This window comes from Aulonocara sp. 'chitande type north' Nkhata Bay, linkage group LG14, assembly GCF_057382095.1.
Source record: "Aulonocara sp. 'chitande type north' Nkhata Bay isolate Kocher_YH1m ecotype deep benthic linkage group LG14, A_spYH_male_GT1.1, whole genome shotgun sequence".
In the NCBI taxonomy this organism is placed as follows: Eukaryota; Metazoa; Chordata; class Actinopteri; order Cichliformes; family Cichlidae; genus Aulonocara; species Aulonocara sp. 'chitande type north' Nkhata Bay.
Genome location: NC_141357.1, coordinates 34307372 through 34321965, shown reverse-complemented (window position 1 = coordinate 34321965; position 14594 = coordinate 34307372). Strand labels below are relative to the sequence as shown.

The 14594-nt window shown below is 39.7% G+C and overlaps 2 protein-coding genes across 2 annotated transcripts; one reads left to right on the top strand and one right to left on the bottom strand.

Moving 5' to 3' along the window:
* The first annotated feature begins 1387 nt into the window (after nt 1-1387).
* Nucleotides 1388-8412, top strand: bckdha (branched chain keto acid dehydrogenase E1 subunit alpha). Its single transcript, XM_086262234.1, has 8 exons — nt 1388-1803; nt 3383-3559; nt 3667-3753; nt 4422-4530; nt 5387-5548; nt 5642-5848; nt 5948-6089; nt 7469-8412. Exons 1-8 carry the CDS (start codon nt 1690-1692, stop codon nt 7809-7811), a joined length of 1341 nt encoding a protein of 446 aa, XP_086118360.1. The 5' UTR covers nt 1388-1689; the 3' UTR covers nt 7812-8412.
* b3gnt2l (UDP-GlcNAc:betaGal beta-1,3-N-acetylglucosaminyltransferase 2, like) lies at nt 8413-11796 on the bottom strand. The gene is made up of 2 exons (XM_086262235.1): nt 11610-11796; nt 8413-10042 (listed from the first exon to the last, which is right to left on the bottom strand). The coding sequence occupies exon 2, from the start codon at nt 9953-9955 to the stop codon at nt 8696-8698; it is 1260 nt and encodes a 419-aa protein (XP_086118361.1). The 5' UTR covers nt 9956-10042; nt 11610-11796; the 3' UTR covers nt 8413-8695.
* Nucleotides 11797-14594: the final 2798 nt, after the last annotated feature.

Here is a 14594-nt window from a genome sequence, read left to right as displayed (position 1 = left end):
AAATAATATTTTTCATCATAATTCACGTTTTCCTGACGCAATCTGAAGCCCTATTTTGCGTTAATATGGTTAATGTATTTTGAAAGTACCGGAAGTGCAGCATCTGTATATTAGTGTAGTTAATCACAATGACCGCTAGAGGGCAGACAGCAGCCGCATTTAAACACAACGGGTTCAACCTTTTATTTTCTCCCCTTATTGGTCATAACCACCCACCAGAATTTTATTTACATCAGTTTATTTACTCCTTTTCACAGGTGATCATTTACTGGCATGGTCTGAATTGCAACCACCATGTTGCAGTCTCCGCTATTACCACTGGATGGCGATGAACACTCGTGGCTGCAAAAAATGGTTTATCTGCCGTCTGTATTTACGTCATCAGTTAGCTGTGAACTGAAACGAAGACATTTTTAGATTTTGACAAGTAGTTAAAATACTTTATTTTAATATGTCAACGGCTATACCTGCGATATTACTTGGTTTATCATCGGAACTGGAACTAACAATATTCTTTATTTTGCCACTGACGCTGCTTTTACTATTAATGCAGTACCGCAACGTGACCACGGGATGGCAGCAGAGTAGGATTTAATTTTTGGTAGGGTTGAGAGGACGTAGAAATCGTTGTTTTATGACTGAATTTAAGAACAGCTATCCGACTTTATTCATCGGTTCTTCCGTACTGCTTACGGCTCTCTCCTTCCTGGCTGTGTCCTCTCTCTTTTTCTTTCTTTCCTGTGGCATAGTTGCCCTGTGTCTCTTTAATACCAGTTATCGTCAGACTTATAGGTATACCTGACAGGTTGAGTTCGCCCAGAGGAGCGCTGTTTTATTACAAACTGTTTCACGTGTGTTACAACTGATCTATATGTGCAAAAGACAAATGCGTAAATGCCGACGCAAAGCATTTTTTTCTTTTACGTTTACTTCTTTCTGTAAGATGTATTACATATCATATTGCAATAACTGTCAAATTTTGTTAATGTGACTGCGTTAGTGTGTCTGAATCTTAAAATAGGCAATATTGATTTTGATAAGTTAAAATCGCTCAAAAAGACCATAGAAAAACGACCAGGGCACGTCGTTACGCAAAGTGACAGTATTTTAATTAATAGGTCAGCATCACACAATGGACTTTCATCAGGTTAATCCCCCGATGAGGGCGGCCTTTATTCAGAAAACTGACACTCTGCCTTCCTGGGCATCCCACGCATTTTTCATTTATTTATTATTATTGTTATTCTACCACAAAAGAGTGTTAAATCTCGACAGCTTTAATCAATCATTTCTTCAGCTTGTGAAATACGTAAAAAGTGACAAATAAATTTCTTCCCGTTATACTATCTGTGCATCTTTTAAATCCTCACCTGCGGGGGGAAAGGGTGAAGGAGCGTAGTTAGTTCCGGCAGAACTACACCTACAGATTAAATGCTACGTAGCATTTCTTGCTTCACATTTTGGGGTTTTATTTTGAAGGCCTGAGCGGATGTGGAGGATACTGTAACCGACTTTAATGTTGCAATCAGTTTGCGACTCTCGGCCTGTAAACTGTGGATGAAAACAGGACGGACAGCGAGTGGTGGTTATTAGCAGTTCCGTTGGGCAGATTTGTGCATATCCACCAGTGTAACTTCTCCTTACCTGGTGTACGGCGGCGGTTAAATCAAACAATTATTGAGTGTGCAGATGGCAGCTGTGAGCAGCATGAGCAAAATGTATGGGCTCTGTTTCCGCGCTGTCCGTCAGACAGCAGGACTGAAGGCATATCGACTGCTTCAGCGCAGAGGCTTCAGGGTAACTGTAAGTGAAAACTGCACTGTTTGGATTGAGCAATGAATAAATTATGGGAGGCTGGACTGGAGATAACGCTGTCATTAAGAACCCGGGATACAGCAAGGCTCACGAAAGAGTATCGTCCAACTCAATCAAGTAGAAATACTGTTAAAAATAAACTGAATCTTTTAATAAGTTTTGGGGTTAGGTCTTGTTTGCACAAAGATTCTGGTTAGCTACGGAGCCGCTAACTTGGCTAACAACCTTGCTGAAATGCTATACCGATTCTCCAGTGTATCCGTGAAAAGTCAGACTAACTCTCACATAATTAGTGAATACATGTTTGACATTTACTAAACAACTTGAGTTGCAATAAATACTAATTTTACTTTTTGTTGTTTCGACTCTCACACCGGACTAGTTAGCCAGCCAGCTAAGGACTTAGCTAGCCTCTTTTTCCATTGGTCGAACCAAGGGGCGTGAAGGAGGAAATCCGATGTCCTCGAATGCATCATTTTTTCAAAACAACTTTATTTAATTGCTGTTGCTGCTGTAGGTCCTTCACTGCTATTTTATTTCCTTCGATCGCTCCAGCACTTAAATCTGGATGTAACTCTTTTAAAATAATCTAATGTGGAGTTTCTAAAATCTGTATGGGAAAGAGATTTGTGAATTGTTGTTACAGCGGAACAATAGAACTACACTGGAAGGAGTACATACTTAATCACTTCCTCATTTATAAGAACCCAGACTTACGAAATTAATTCGTTCCCAAGGGTCTTTCGCAAGTCGAAAATTTGCATTTTGCCGTAACGCGGGCAGAAATATTGCCGTTAAGTGCCTTCATAACTTGAATTTTTTGTTAAATGGGGGTACTCGTAAGTCGGGGTTCCACTGTATTGTATTGTCTTCATTTTTCTGAAATTAAGCTTTCTAAAATCTCTAAAGGTTCAACCAGTGTTATTATAGTTAACTAAAACAAAACTAAAAACTTAAACTAGATGTTTAAAAAGTTACCTAAAATAAAAACTAGCCTTTTGAAAAATAAAATAAATAGTAAAACTAAGAATCAGTCACCAAACTTAATTTATAATTCAATTTTATGCATTTCATTAATGCAGTTCAGAGTCCTGGTGGACAAGCCTGTGGGGGGAAAAGAGCAAAATGAAATGAAGCAACACAAATATAAAACAATACATATATACACAATAGAAATTCAGGTACCGGTAAGTTGTTTGTGCACAGGTCTCTTAAGGACCTACCACAGCATTTCAGTCAGGTTAAAGGTTGTGACTTTACTGGGCCATTGGAACACCTTGAATTTCTTATTTTTCTGCTGTAGATTTGCTGCTTATTATCCAGTTGCATGACCCAGTGGTTGTCAGAGAGATGGCTTCACATTTGACTCTAGAATACTTTGGGATACAGAAGAGTTCACGATTGTGTGGCTGCAAAACAAGTTCAAATCGTCACCCCTCCACCACGTGCTTGACAGTTTGTATGAGTTGTGTGACCTGATATGCTGTGTTTGCTTTTCCTAGGGCCTTTCTTTGCCACAGCCACAATGAGATTGTTAATAAATAATGCTTGTATTCAATCCTTTCAGGTTCTTCAGCTGCAGCAGACCTTTGACTCTTCGCTGGAAAAGCCCCAGTTTCCAGGAGCCTCGGCCGAGTTTGTGGATCAGCTCGAGTTCATCCAGCCCAATGTCATCTCTGGGATCCCAGTGTACCGCGTGATGGACAGGCAGGGAAATATCATCAACCCCTCTCAAGACCCTCAGGTACAATCAGCCTGCCTGTGCTCCTGGTTCCCAAATGTGCCCCTAAGACCCCTGCAGTCTGTTGAGCCAATGTTAATTTGTCGATTATGTGTTTCTCTCCTACGCAGCTCTCCAAAGAGACAGTTTTGAACTTTTATCAGAAGATGACGATGCTGAACACAATGGACCGCATTCTTTATGAGTCTCAAAGACAGGTATGTTTCCTCCTGCATTTCCTGGCTCAACCTGATTATTTAAAACACAACATCAGCAGTTTTTGAACTTAAAAATAGGTGTTTCAAAGGGTATTTTCTTTATCCATCCGTCTATCTCCACTTATCTGCTGTCTTAGGGCGAGAGGCAGGGTACACCCTGGATAGGTCGCCAGTCTGCTGCAGGGCTTTTTTATGTTAATTATAATTTCAAATTAAAAATGAATGCATAAAAATTAGATAGGGGTTCTCGAGGACACAGGTCCATCTCATAGGGAAGTTGGGCGCTGACTAGGGAGTGTTTTTGACTTAAAGGCCAACTGTTGCTGATTACTGAAAGAAATCCAGTGAGAGCTCTTGAGTGATCCTGTGACACAAGCAGATATTCACTAAACCATTAGTTTTATTCCATCCAAATCTTTAGTCATTTTGGCTCGAGCTGAACTAAACAGCAAGTGAGTTTTAGTTTTTATGAAGGGAGGACACCAAATAGCTGTAAAAGAAAGAGGTGCACTTGATTTATAACAGCAAAACACAACGATTTCAGGTAAAATTAATGCAAAAAGTAATTATTTTTTCCCAGTTGTTTTATTTTCGTAATTGCTTAAAAAAAAAAAAAAATCATACTTGAGATTACAGTCTGATTAACCGTCCAGCCCTGTCCGTTACAGGGTCGGATCTCCTTCTACATGACTAACTATGGTGAGGAGGGGACACACATCGGCAGTGCTGCTGCTCTGGATCCAAACGATCTGGTTTTTGGGCAATACAGAGAAGCTGGTAAGAATGAAATGTGGTTTCGTTTGGGCTTTTCCCCCAACTACTATAGTTCTATTTTTTTGGTCCATTGTTCATATGAACATTTTAATTGTAATCAAAACAGTTGACCACTTCAGTGTTCATTTCTACATCTCCTTTTGTTGTTGTTGTTATCACAAATGTCTTCCAGACAACATTTGAAACTGAACAAATTATTTTGCAGTATGGTCAAATGATTACTACAGAAAAAAACTTGTTTATATGAGAATTTAACAAGAATATTTATTGCTTACAAACTGAGTTCATCCGGTTTCCAAAAATTAGTAAAGTTTAGTCAAATTAATAAAATCCAGTGAGTCAAAAACTATTTGCCTCAGTGCCACACAGTATAACCAGCTGTAGGCTAACTGGCATCAGCAGTGCTCCCTCTCATAGTTTAAGGTTTTACCAAAGTAATAAGACTCTTGCCTACCTTATAAAAAGATCATTCCAAGCATGTTAGATAGTTTAGCGAAAGGGATGTGGTGCACAATAATCACATTCCTCCTGTGCTCTTCTGACTATTCTATTCACCGTGATTTTTGTATTTATCAGTGAGAGAATAACAATCATCACTTCAGTATGAGGAATAATAATCATAGCATCAATATAAGGATTCAGACGTGAGCAAATTCTGAGGGGAAGATTGCTGAAATTATCAGAATGGACACATTTGAATGTAAAACACAAATATGTTTTACATTCAAAAAAACTGACCACAACAAAAAAAGGGTTCCCAAGTCTCCAGTCCTTATTTTAATATCCCCACTGTTTGCTCCTTCAGTCGGTCTGGTTCTCTTGTCTTGTGAGAAATCGTGCGACACATCTTCTATTACAGGAGTGCTGATGTACCGAGGCTTTCCTCTGGATCACTTCATGGCTCAGTGTTACGCCAATGCTGATGACCTCGGAAAGGGCCGGCAGATGCCCGTCCACTATGGATCCAAAGATCTGAACTTTGTCACCATCTCATCTCCTCTGGCCACACAGATTCCTCAGGGTGAGCTCCACGCCTGTGTATTTACCTCTGCTGCCTGAAGCAGGATAGACAAACACACAGCTGTAAATATGTCTGTGGCTCTGTCTCTTTCAGCGGCTGGAGCTGCGTATGCAGTCAAGAGAGAGAACACAAACCGTGCCGTCATTTGCTATTTTGGAGAAGGAGCAGCTAGCGAAGGGGATGCACACGCCGGCTTCAACTTCTCTGCCACCCTTGAGTGCCCACTGATATTTTTTTGCCGCAACAATGGCTACGCCATCTCTACCCCTACAAACGAACAGTATAGAGGTGATGGCATCGGTAAGGCTGAATGTGATTTTTCTGCCACTTTTCTGCTGCTGTCTGATTGATGTTCCAGCTGCTCTTATCCACACACCTCTGGTTCTTTTTCTTTAACAGCTGCTCGTGGTCCTGGTTATGGCATGTTGTCCATTCGTGTTGATGGTAATGATGTGTTTGCTGTGTACAACGCTACAAAGGAAGCGAGGCGCAGGGCTGTGGCTGAGAACCAGCCATTCCTCATTGAGGCAATGACCTACAGGTTTGTTAATGTTTGAGTGATTTTTGTCTGCGTTTGAAAGGACATGTGGAACAGTTTTTAGGCTGACAGTTCATCACTAACATTTTCTTCATTCTTTATTAATGTTTCATTTTACTACTGAAATTTAACACTTGAATGGACAGCATCAAATAAATAAGTAAATGCACTCAACAGAATTTGGTTAGGTACACCTTGCCTAGTAATGGGTTGGAGATTTTGTTCCATATTGACATGATGGCATCATGCAGTTTCTGCAGATTTGTCTGCTGCACCTCCATGATTTGAATTTTCTTTTTCACCACATGCCAACGGTGCGCTGTTGGACTGAGATCTGGTGATTGTGGAGGGATGTTTGAGTACAGTGAACTCATTGTCATGTTTAAAAAAAACTGTTTGAGGTTATTTGACCTTTGCGACATAACAAATGATCCTGCTGGAAGCAATAAAATTCAATCCTCAGTTAATACTAAGTGAAAATTTCCCCCACACCACGAAAACACCATCACCAGCCTGAAACGTTCACATAAAGCAGGATGGATGGAGGTTTCCATGTTCATCTCAAATTCCGATACTCCCATCTGGAAAATAAACGGTTTCCTGTTCTTGGCTCCCAGTGTAGTCTTTGGTGCTGAAGCTCATCTACTTCAGTTTGAACAGGTTCATGTGCTCTGACCATTCTCCTCATACCTCGGGAATCAACAAGATGTTTTGTTCAGAGAGCTGCCACTCACTTTTGGCGGACAGACCAACAACAGCACGAGCCAGAGTGGCCCACAGACATACTTAAGAGACCAGTTTGTACGCTGCCTTCATGTAATATAGCTGGACAGGCAGCAAACCTCTGCTGGACTACAAAACCAACTTTAACCTTGTAGACTGACAGCCGTGTCAGAAGTTTGAAGCCATCTAACAAAAATGTGATTATGTAGTTAAAATAGTCAATTTTCTTTGTGTAAACTAAAGCCAGCTGCTAATGAGGACTGAACTGTGGAGTTCATCAAGTAAATATGGCACTTTACAAAAGCCAGGTGGCTTTCTTTTAGCTGTGATCATTTTTTAATTTCGCTGTTGTTTTAAGATTATCGATATGCACCTTTACCAGAATGCAAGGGTTTTACCCCCTAAGCCATAAAAGGTTCATTAGATATTGGCAGTAAAGTGAAAATATATTTGATCATCTAAATATTATTAAAGGTTTATAGTTAGAAACGCTTAATATTTTATGTTGCTATAATGGAAATTGTGATTTGGTGTAGAATTTTAAAAGTACATTTTTGGGTTGTAATTGAAGAGTGCTGTACACCACAGATGTACTCATCCTGAAACAGCGAAAGTATGAAAAGTCATGTTAAAAAAAATGTATTTTGTTGATTCTTCAGAATTGGCCACCACAGCACCAGCGATGACAGCTCGGCGTACCGTTCAGTGGATGAAGTGAACTATTGGGACAAACAGGACCATCCCATTTCCAGGCTGAGACATTACATGACAGCCCGCGGATGGTGGAGTGAAGATGACGAGAGGAGCTGGCGAAAACAATCGCGCAAGACGGTGATGGAGGCGTTTGAGAGGGCTGAAAGGCGGCTCAAACCCAATCCTGAACTGTTGTTCACAGACGTGTACCAGGAGATGATACCCAGCCTGAACAAGCAGAGAGAGTCCCTGTGGAGACATGTGCAGCAGTACAAAGAGAACTACCCACTAGACTTGTATGAAAAATAACTTTTTTGCTACGGGGCAAAACAAGTTGAAGTTTGGTTGATAAATAGACTGTTGCACAGTTTTAGCTGTATTCATAAAAGGTAGTTTTGATACTTGTCATTTCTTTCTGCATGACAGCGGGGAGAAAGATTGTGGTTGCAAAACAAAACTCCAAGCTCTTCATGTGTCTGGGTTTGGTGCCTTAAGTTAATAAGATTTACTATTGGTAGTAAAGCTTCTCAAATTTAAATTCACACCTTTATTTCACATTAATTCCAGGTTCTGTAATGTTCTGCAAGTACACTAGAATCACCTGCTGCAGTGTGAATGCATTACTCACAATATAAACACAACAGCGGGCAAAAAAAATGGAACTTGACTTTGTGTTTCTTCTCTTCTTACACTCCTGTTCAGTGACGTCTAACAGGTTTTATTGTGTGTCACTGAAGTGACCGCTTTAACGTATTTCAAAGAACTATTAAAATGCTTCTTAGTATACACACTCAAATTTTAGATGTGATGGTATGCTGTGGTGATGTTACACACTGTTCGAAATCCCAGAACTGTACACTTACCTAGCTCGTGATTGGTGTTTCGTGGAAAATAAACTGAGGAACATTCATTCTTGTTTTTATTTCATTTCAGTTGTATGGCCGGTTTGACCTACATGTGATTTAATGCCTGAATGGGCAATCAAATGCCTTTCCATGATGACACCCAGTCTGGTAACAAAATCAAGCTGCTTTACGGCAACTTAATTTTGTTCACAATACATTTCTTTTTTTGCTGGCAAGATGGTCTATAGAAAATCAACTCTGCAAAACCATGAATAGTACATTAGTGGAGAAACAAATCTTTAATATGCAAGTGCAGTCACTATTTGCCATCTTCATAACCAGTCCCGTTCAACAAGCCAACAGGGAGCTGTTAATCCCCTTCCACAACTTTTTTAACTCCTGTGGGGACCTCTGGTGAACCAGAATAAGGTTTTTATATGCACAGAGATCCTCACGATCTTCTGCTCTGATATCAAATGTCTGAAATCCTGAGTGTGCCTCAGGAGAAATCCCTAAAGCCATGAAACACATCCCAACATAGGCATCATCAATGGGGAAGAAAGGAATGATGTGTAAAAGTGAATAGAGGGATTCTAGCAAAGATCCAGAGATAAGATAGCCACCTCCACCAGCATAAGGAGGGTATGGGCCATCGTAGAAGCTCATAGGGATGTAGTATTTGCTATTTGAGTCCCTGAGGGGACTTCCAGCACTTATAACATGACCAGCATACAAACTAGATACTTTAGAAGCCTCGAGAGACTCGATGTACCTGACCAGTGCTGGGGTGTTGACAAATACATCATCATCCCCACTAAAGACAAAGGAGACATGAGGACAGCTTTTCAATGTCCAGTCGAGCAACATGTTCATTTTGAGCGTCAGGTTTAGAAATGTTTCATGGAAGTCCCACTGCAGGATATCCCCATAGAGTTTTGCTTCAAATGACAGCAGTGGGGTCAGGTCAGGATCTTGTGGTGGGGAGCTCCCCAGAAGGAACACCATACGCACTTTGAGTCCATTTGGATACGTCATCTCTCGGCCCCACGTCTCTCGCACTGCCTGCCTCTGCTCAAAGTTTCTGGGAGATGACTTGATGGCAAAAAGCAACAAGGTGTGGCTCTCCGTCTTCCTTTTACTGAAACCACATTTGTTGGGCTGATCAATCAGAATTGGGGCAGTCCTGCAGTTCATCCCCTCCAGAAAATCCCGAAATTGGACAGGGTAGGAGCTGAAGTCATGCACGTTGATTTGCAGAAACTCTTGATTTGTCAGCCTGCAGTTAGACCAGTTAGAGTTTTGATTGAATGGGTTTCCTCCCTTGTCCAGATTCATCAGGGCTGAGTACAGTAAACGGTTCCAGTAAGCTCTGCTTTTAGGAATGGTCTGTCTGAAGCCAGCTGAAACATTGTGTAAATGAACATGCCTGGTAATGCCCTTCTGTTGGGGAAATTGTGTTCTTACACTCCGTAAACTGTGGGTGGTCTCCACCTGGACAGTCATGTAGAAAACGATTAAAATTAAAGAGAAGAAAAGAACCAGAACACTGAATGTCTGAATACGCGTAATTGACTTGAGGTAAGTAAGCAAAGCTGCGACTTGTGCCATTCTAGATATGAGTCATCTTTCATGGGGACTGGACAATATGCTGTATTCCAGGTTACACCAACTCAGTAGGTTACAAACGGGAAGTACCTGTCAACAGGGGGCAAAAAAAGCAATATTACATCAGAAACTAAAAAGGGCCCAACCTCAAAAGAAATGCATTCACTCTTTAAAAATAGAAATGTATATAGGGCAGCTTATTTGAATTTTTTAAAAGGCAGATTTTGAAGAAAACACAAAAATGTTAAGCTAGAAATAGAGTAGAAGACTATGATGGAGTCCTGGTCTAATCTTGATAACATATTTTAAATGCTGAGGTGACACAACAGGATCGTTAGCCTCAGTGACATAATTACTAATTACACTTCTGTCAGCAAATTATTACCTATTAAAGATCACAGCATCATGATGTAGTTTTACTAAGTTAAAAATTTGTTACTTATACAGCACAGATTCACAAAAACAGTCACCTCCATGTTTGTTTGTTTTTCCATAGGCCTAACTTCAAAAAGTATGATAGGCTAGAGGGTGGGGCCATAAGATCATTAATAATCTAATGCAGTTTCTGTAATACAATGAACTCTTAATGCTGAATAAAACACTTCAATGTAAGCAGATTATCCCAAATTATGCATTCGTGAATAAATTGGAATTTACATTTCCCAGCTGGAATTTGAATGTGAATGTGACCGCCCCCGTCTCGGATTTGCTACTCTGAAAGTCAACCCCGAGTTAATGATTCAAGTAGCGACAGTGAACGTGGACAATAGAAAAGCTGTAAACGTTTAATGTGTACTGCCACCGTTGTGGATTTATGACTGCACTGAACAGCCTGGCCATCGCTGTTTTAAAGCGCAAAAATCAAGTATTGTGTTGTGTTGCCAGTGATGCTTGAATGGCTCTTCCTCGCTAATCATGCGCGCGAGAGTGACGTCCCTCCCGAGTTCCGATTAATCCAACGCGGAAAGTTGAATTTGCAAACATTTCGTAGGATTTTTTTCAAACCTTTTACAAGGAAGGGTGAAAAGCGGCTTTTAATTAGTTAAGGCAGAACAGTATATAACACATATGTTTCCCCTGAATCAATCTATAAATACAAATACACACACATTTATTTATTTATTTTATTAAAGTACTTATTTAGTTCTACTTCCTAATCGACTTACCAGTGTTCAACACAGTTGGATAACCAATTAAACGGCAGTTAAATTAAGAACACCTCTCCAATCCACGTATAATATCAGTGCAAGTGTGTACTGTTAAAACATATTTCTAAGGATATCCAACTGACAAAGATGGGAAAAAGTAGCTTGTAGCCGAATCTGCTAAAAAATGCACCTGCGAACATGTTTGCTCGCCGGTTTTTAATTAGAGGCGAGCAGAGATATAAAGGAGAAACGTCTCGATGGCTGAGGAGAGGAGAAACCTAACAATTAAAAATGCCTTAAAGGACTTCCTCTCTTTTTCTTTCACGCGAGAGCCTTTGTTTCGTAAGCACAAGACTAACTTTGAACGTTTGACATTTTTAATTTTAATTTATGCATGATTTGGTTCAATTGTTATATAACTGCGCAAACTTTACACCTAAGCGGAAGACAACCCCTTAAAAACAAAAAAAAGTGAAACCAATGATAAATGAGTTGCGGAAAATACTTACTGATCGGATTACTGTAAAGCAAGAGGAAAAAATCAAATTAGTTTCCAAGTGTCCTCAGGTACCGCAAACAGATCCGCAGGAGCGCAAAACCTGATCATTTAGCTTTACAATCCTGTTTCTGTTCAGCAGGCGAGGGAGAAATCCCACTTAATGCAGGTGCAGGACTGTATGAGATCAAGTGTTCCCTTCCCACATGTTGAAACCACGCCCACGAGACAGGTATGTTCAAACGTTTGACCGGAAACATCACAAATAATTTAAGACCAATTGTTCACTGACAAAATCATCTGGATACATGAGCACATTGTTCAGATCACTAGAGCTCTTTTTTTCCTTTAATATATTGCATCTCTGCAGGCGTTAAAAACTGTTTGTTTGTTTTTGTTGTTGTTTTGTTTTTCCTTTTCAGCCTGAGCCTAAGACAGAAAAACACAACTCAAACATTAAGAAGAAAAAAAAACATACACTCTTACACTCCTACACGGATGAAAACCATGCAAATGCTCACAAAGTTGAAGGACATCCATCACCTTCTTTTATGGAAATTTTGTTAAACTTGCTGTTAATGGATATGAAAACAATTAGCAAATTAATTACTTGTGTTTATAAAAGCATGCTTTATAAATCTTCATCAAATCAAGTCCAAATCCTGAGAAATTTGCATCATAAGTCAGAGGGGGTATATATTCATTGGAAAAACCTCAGACAGACACTCTTGGCCTCTGCAGCTGAGATCAACCACTATTTAATTAGAGGCGCTCTCCTTTGTCAAAACAGTACACATATGCATTCAAAATCACCAAAGCAAATTTGAGCCTTTATCAATATTGGCATTTTGGTTTTGGTTGGTATTGGTATTGCAGCACAATTATGAATAACTGAACTATTTCTGGGCCAATACCTGATTCATAATAATATACAACTTACATACTGTGTGAAGCCTGCACTCAGAAAGGTAGTGTTCAGCGGATAGAATTTGAGAGAATACTGCAGGAAAGAAATGGTATCTGTGAATACAAAGGGTAATGGTCAAACAATTATGAGGGCTACTAGTATGGAAGTGAGAGGTCAAGGCAAAAAAGAAGAATGCAAGTTATTTGTTTAGGGCTTATAAGCAGGATAGGCAATATTGCGAAGGTCACTCTCCTCATCCTCTGTATGGTTTTCTTGATACAGAGAAGCATGGTGGTGAGCCACTGGGCCAACTGAGAAATGGTGTCAAATTCTTCTATTTTGTATAGTATGTTATTGTATTTTATCTTTTCCTATTCTGTAGTGTTTTTCTTAATTTTTACTGCTCTTGACTTGTACTTTTGTTTTTAACTTAGCTTTTGAAACAAATTAGTTTGACTTTCATTCGGCCTGCACTACACCACATAAATGCAATTTTAAGTATAATTGTACTATTATTTCTTTGTTCTGCCCGCAATGCGGTTTTATTGTAAAGCACTTTGATGTACAGTAGTCTTTTAAATGTGCTATATAAATAAACTTTGACTTGACTTGACTGGCTACCTCCCTGCACTTTTTTGGGGGGGAGGTAACAATGTTTAAAACAATAACAATAATAATATTTATATTTATAACAAGGTGCGATAATAATGAATGTGCAATAATAACAGTGTGCAATACACATACTCTTCTTCTTCTTCTTCTTCTTCTTCTTCTTTTTACTAAGTTAATATACTGTGTTGTGTTGTTTGTGTTGCGTTGTGATGTATCATATGGTGTCGTGTTGTGTTATATGTAGTGCTGACATAGGACAGTTTTACAATCTCATTGTACTATTGTACTATGTATGACTGTGCAATGACAATAAAGGTTTATCTTATCTTGTCTCATCGGTATGGATGCTGATAAAGCATCCATACTGTAGTATTGTTCTTCAAATCTTTATTATTTATTAATTTGTTTATTATATCATTTATTTGATCCATTTGCAAAGGCAAATTAAACTCCCTCAAAAACAACTTATTTTTGTATACATTTCAGATAAAAATAGGTTTGTTTCTCCGTGTTGACATCTGGTCTGGACGTCATTATAGGACGGAGTAAACCCACTGTCAAAAGCAAAAAGCATTGAAGCACTGCACATACTGGTGACAATAAAAGGGAGTAGAAACTGACCAAACTTATTTAGCGTCAGCGGACCGGTTTGACAACCTTTCATATGATCACTATGTAGTGACATCAGGGTACTGATTCAAATACACATTTCAGTCAAGGTACACTCACAGACAAATCTAACCCACTGTACTCATTGCCATTCCCATAATATTGCTTACTTTATGTGCTACTAGACAAAAACACGTATAAGGAAGAAACAGAAATCTTCTCAGAGAAATCCTCTTTTTATCCTTCCTTAGGTCCTCAGTGTGTCACAACTTGATTGTGCCCTTCCAGTTTCTACACCTGCTCAGCCTCCACCTTCATACAACAGTTTACGTAGCAGTGATTGATAATCCTGGAAGGCAGCTTTTATAGCCTCTACCACCATACAACAGAGTTGGACAGCATGTGGCATAGGCGGATTGTTGTAGCAACTCAGTAACAACCAGAACATTTTTACCACCGGGGGTTTCACATCAACAAGTTTTTCTCCCATAGTCAACCACACGCGACAACAATGTGCAGACCCTCCAGTTGACCCCTCGAATGTTAATGGCTCAGGTGGCAGTGGCTACTGAACAGCCCATTCTGGTTTTTAGACTTTGGTTAGTGCCACAAATTTAAAAGTCATGATTCATTTGCCGCACACAAAGGACTCAAGCAAGACAATGTTACCTGCAGAGAATTTAACCCTACTGTGGCTGCTGGCTGCTGGTGCTAAATGCAGGGAGCAGCAAACTGGATTTTCTCTCTTGTTGTGCACACAAAAAGAACTGTTCAGTTGGTAGCGCTATCAATAATAGCACCTTTAGTTCTATCACAGGAGGAAGCTGCAGCTATTCCAGCCCTTCAAGAAGTCTTTAAGACACTGCAGGC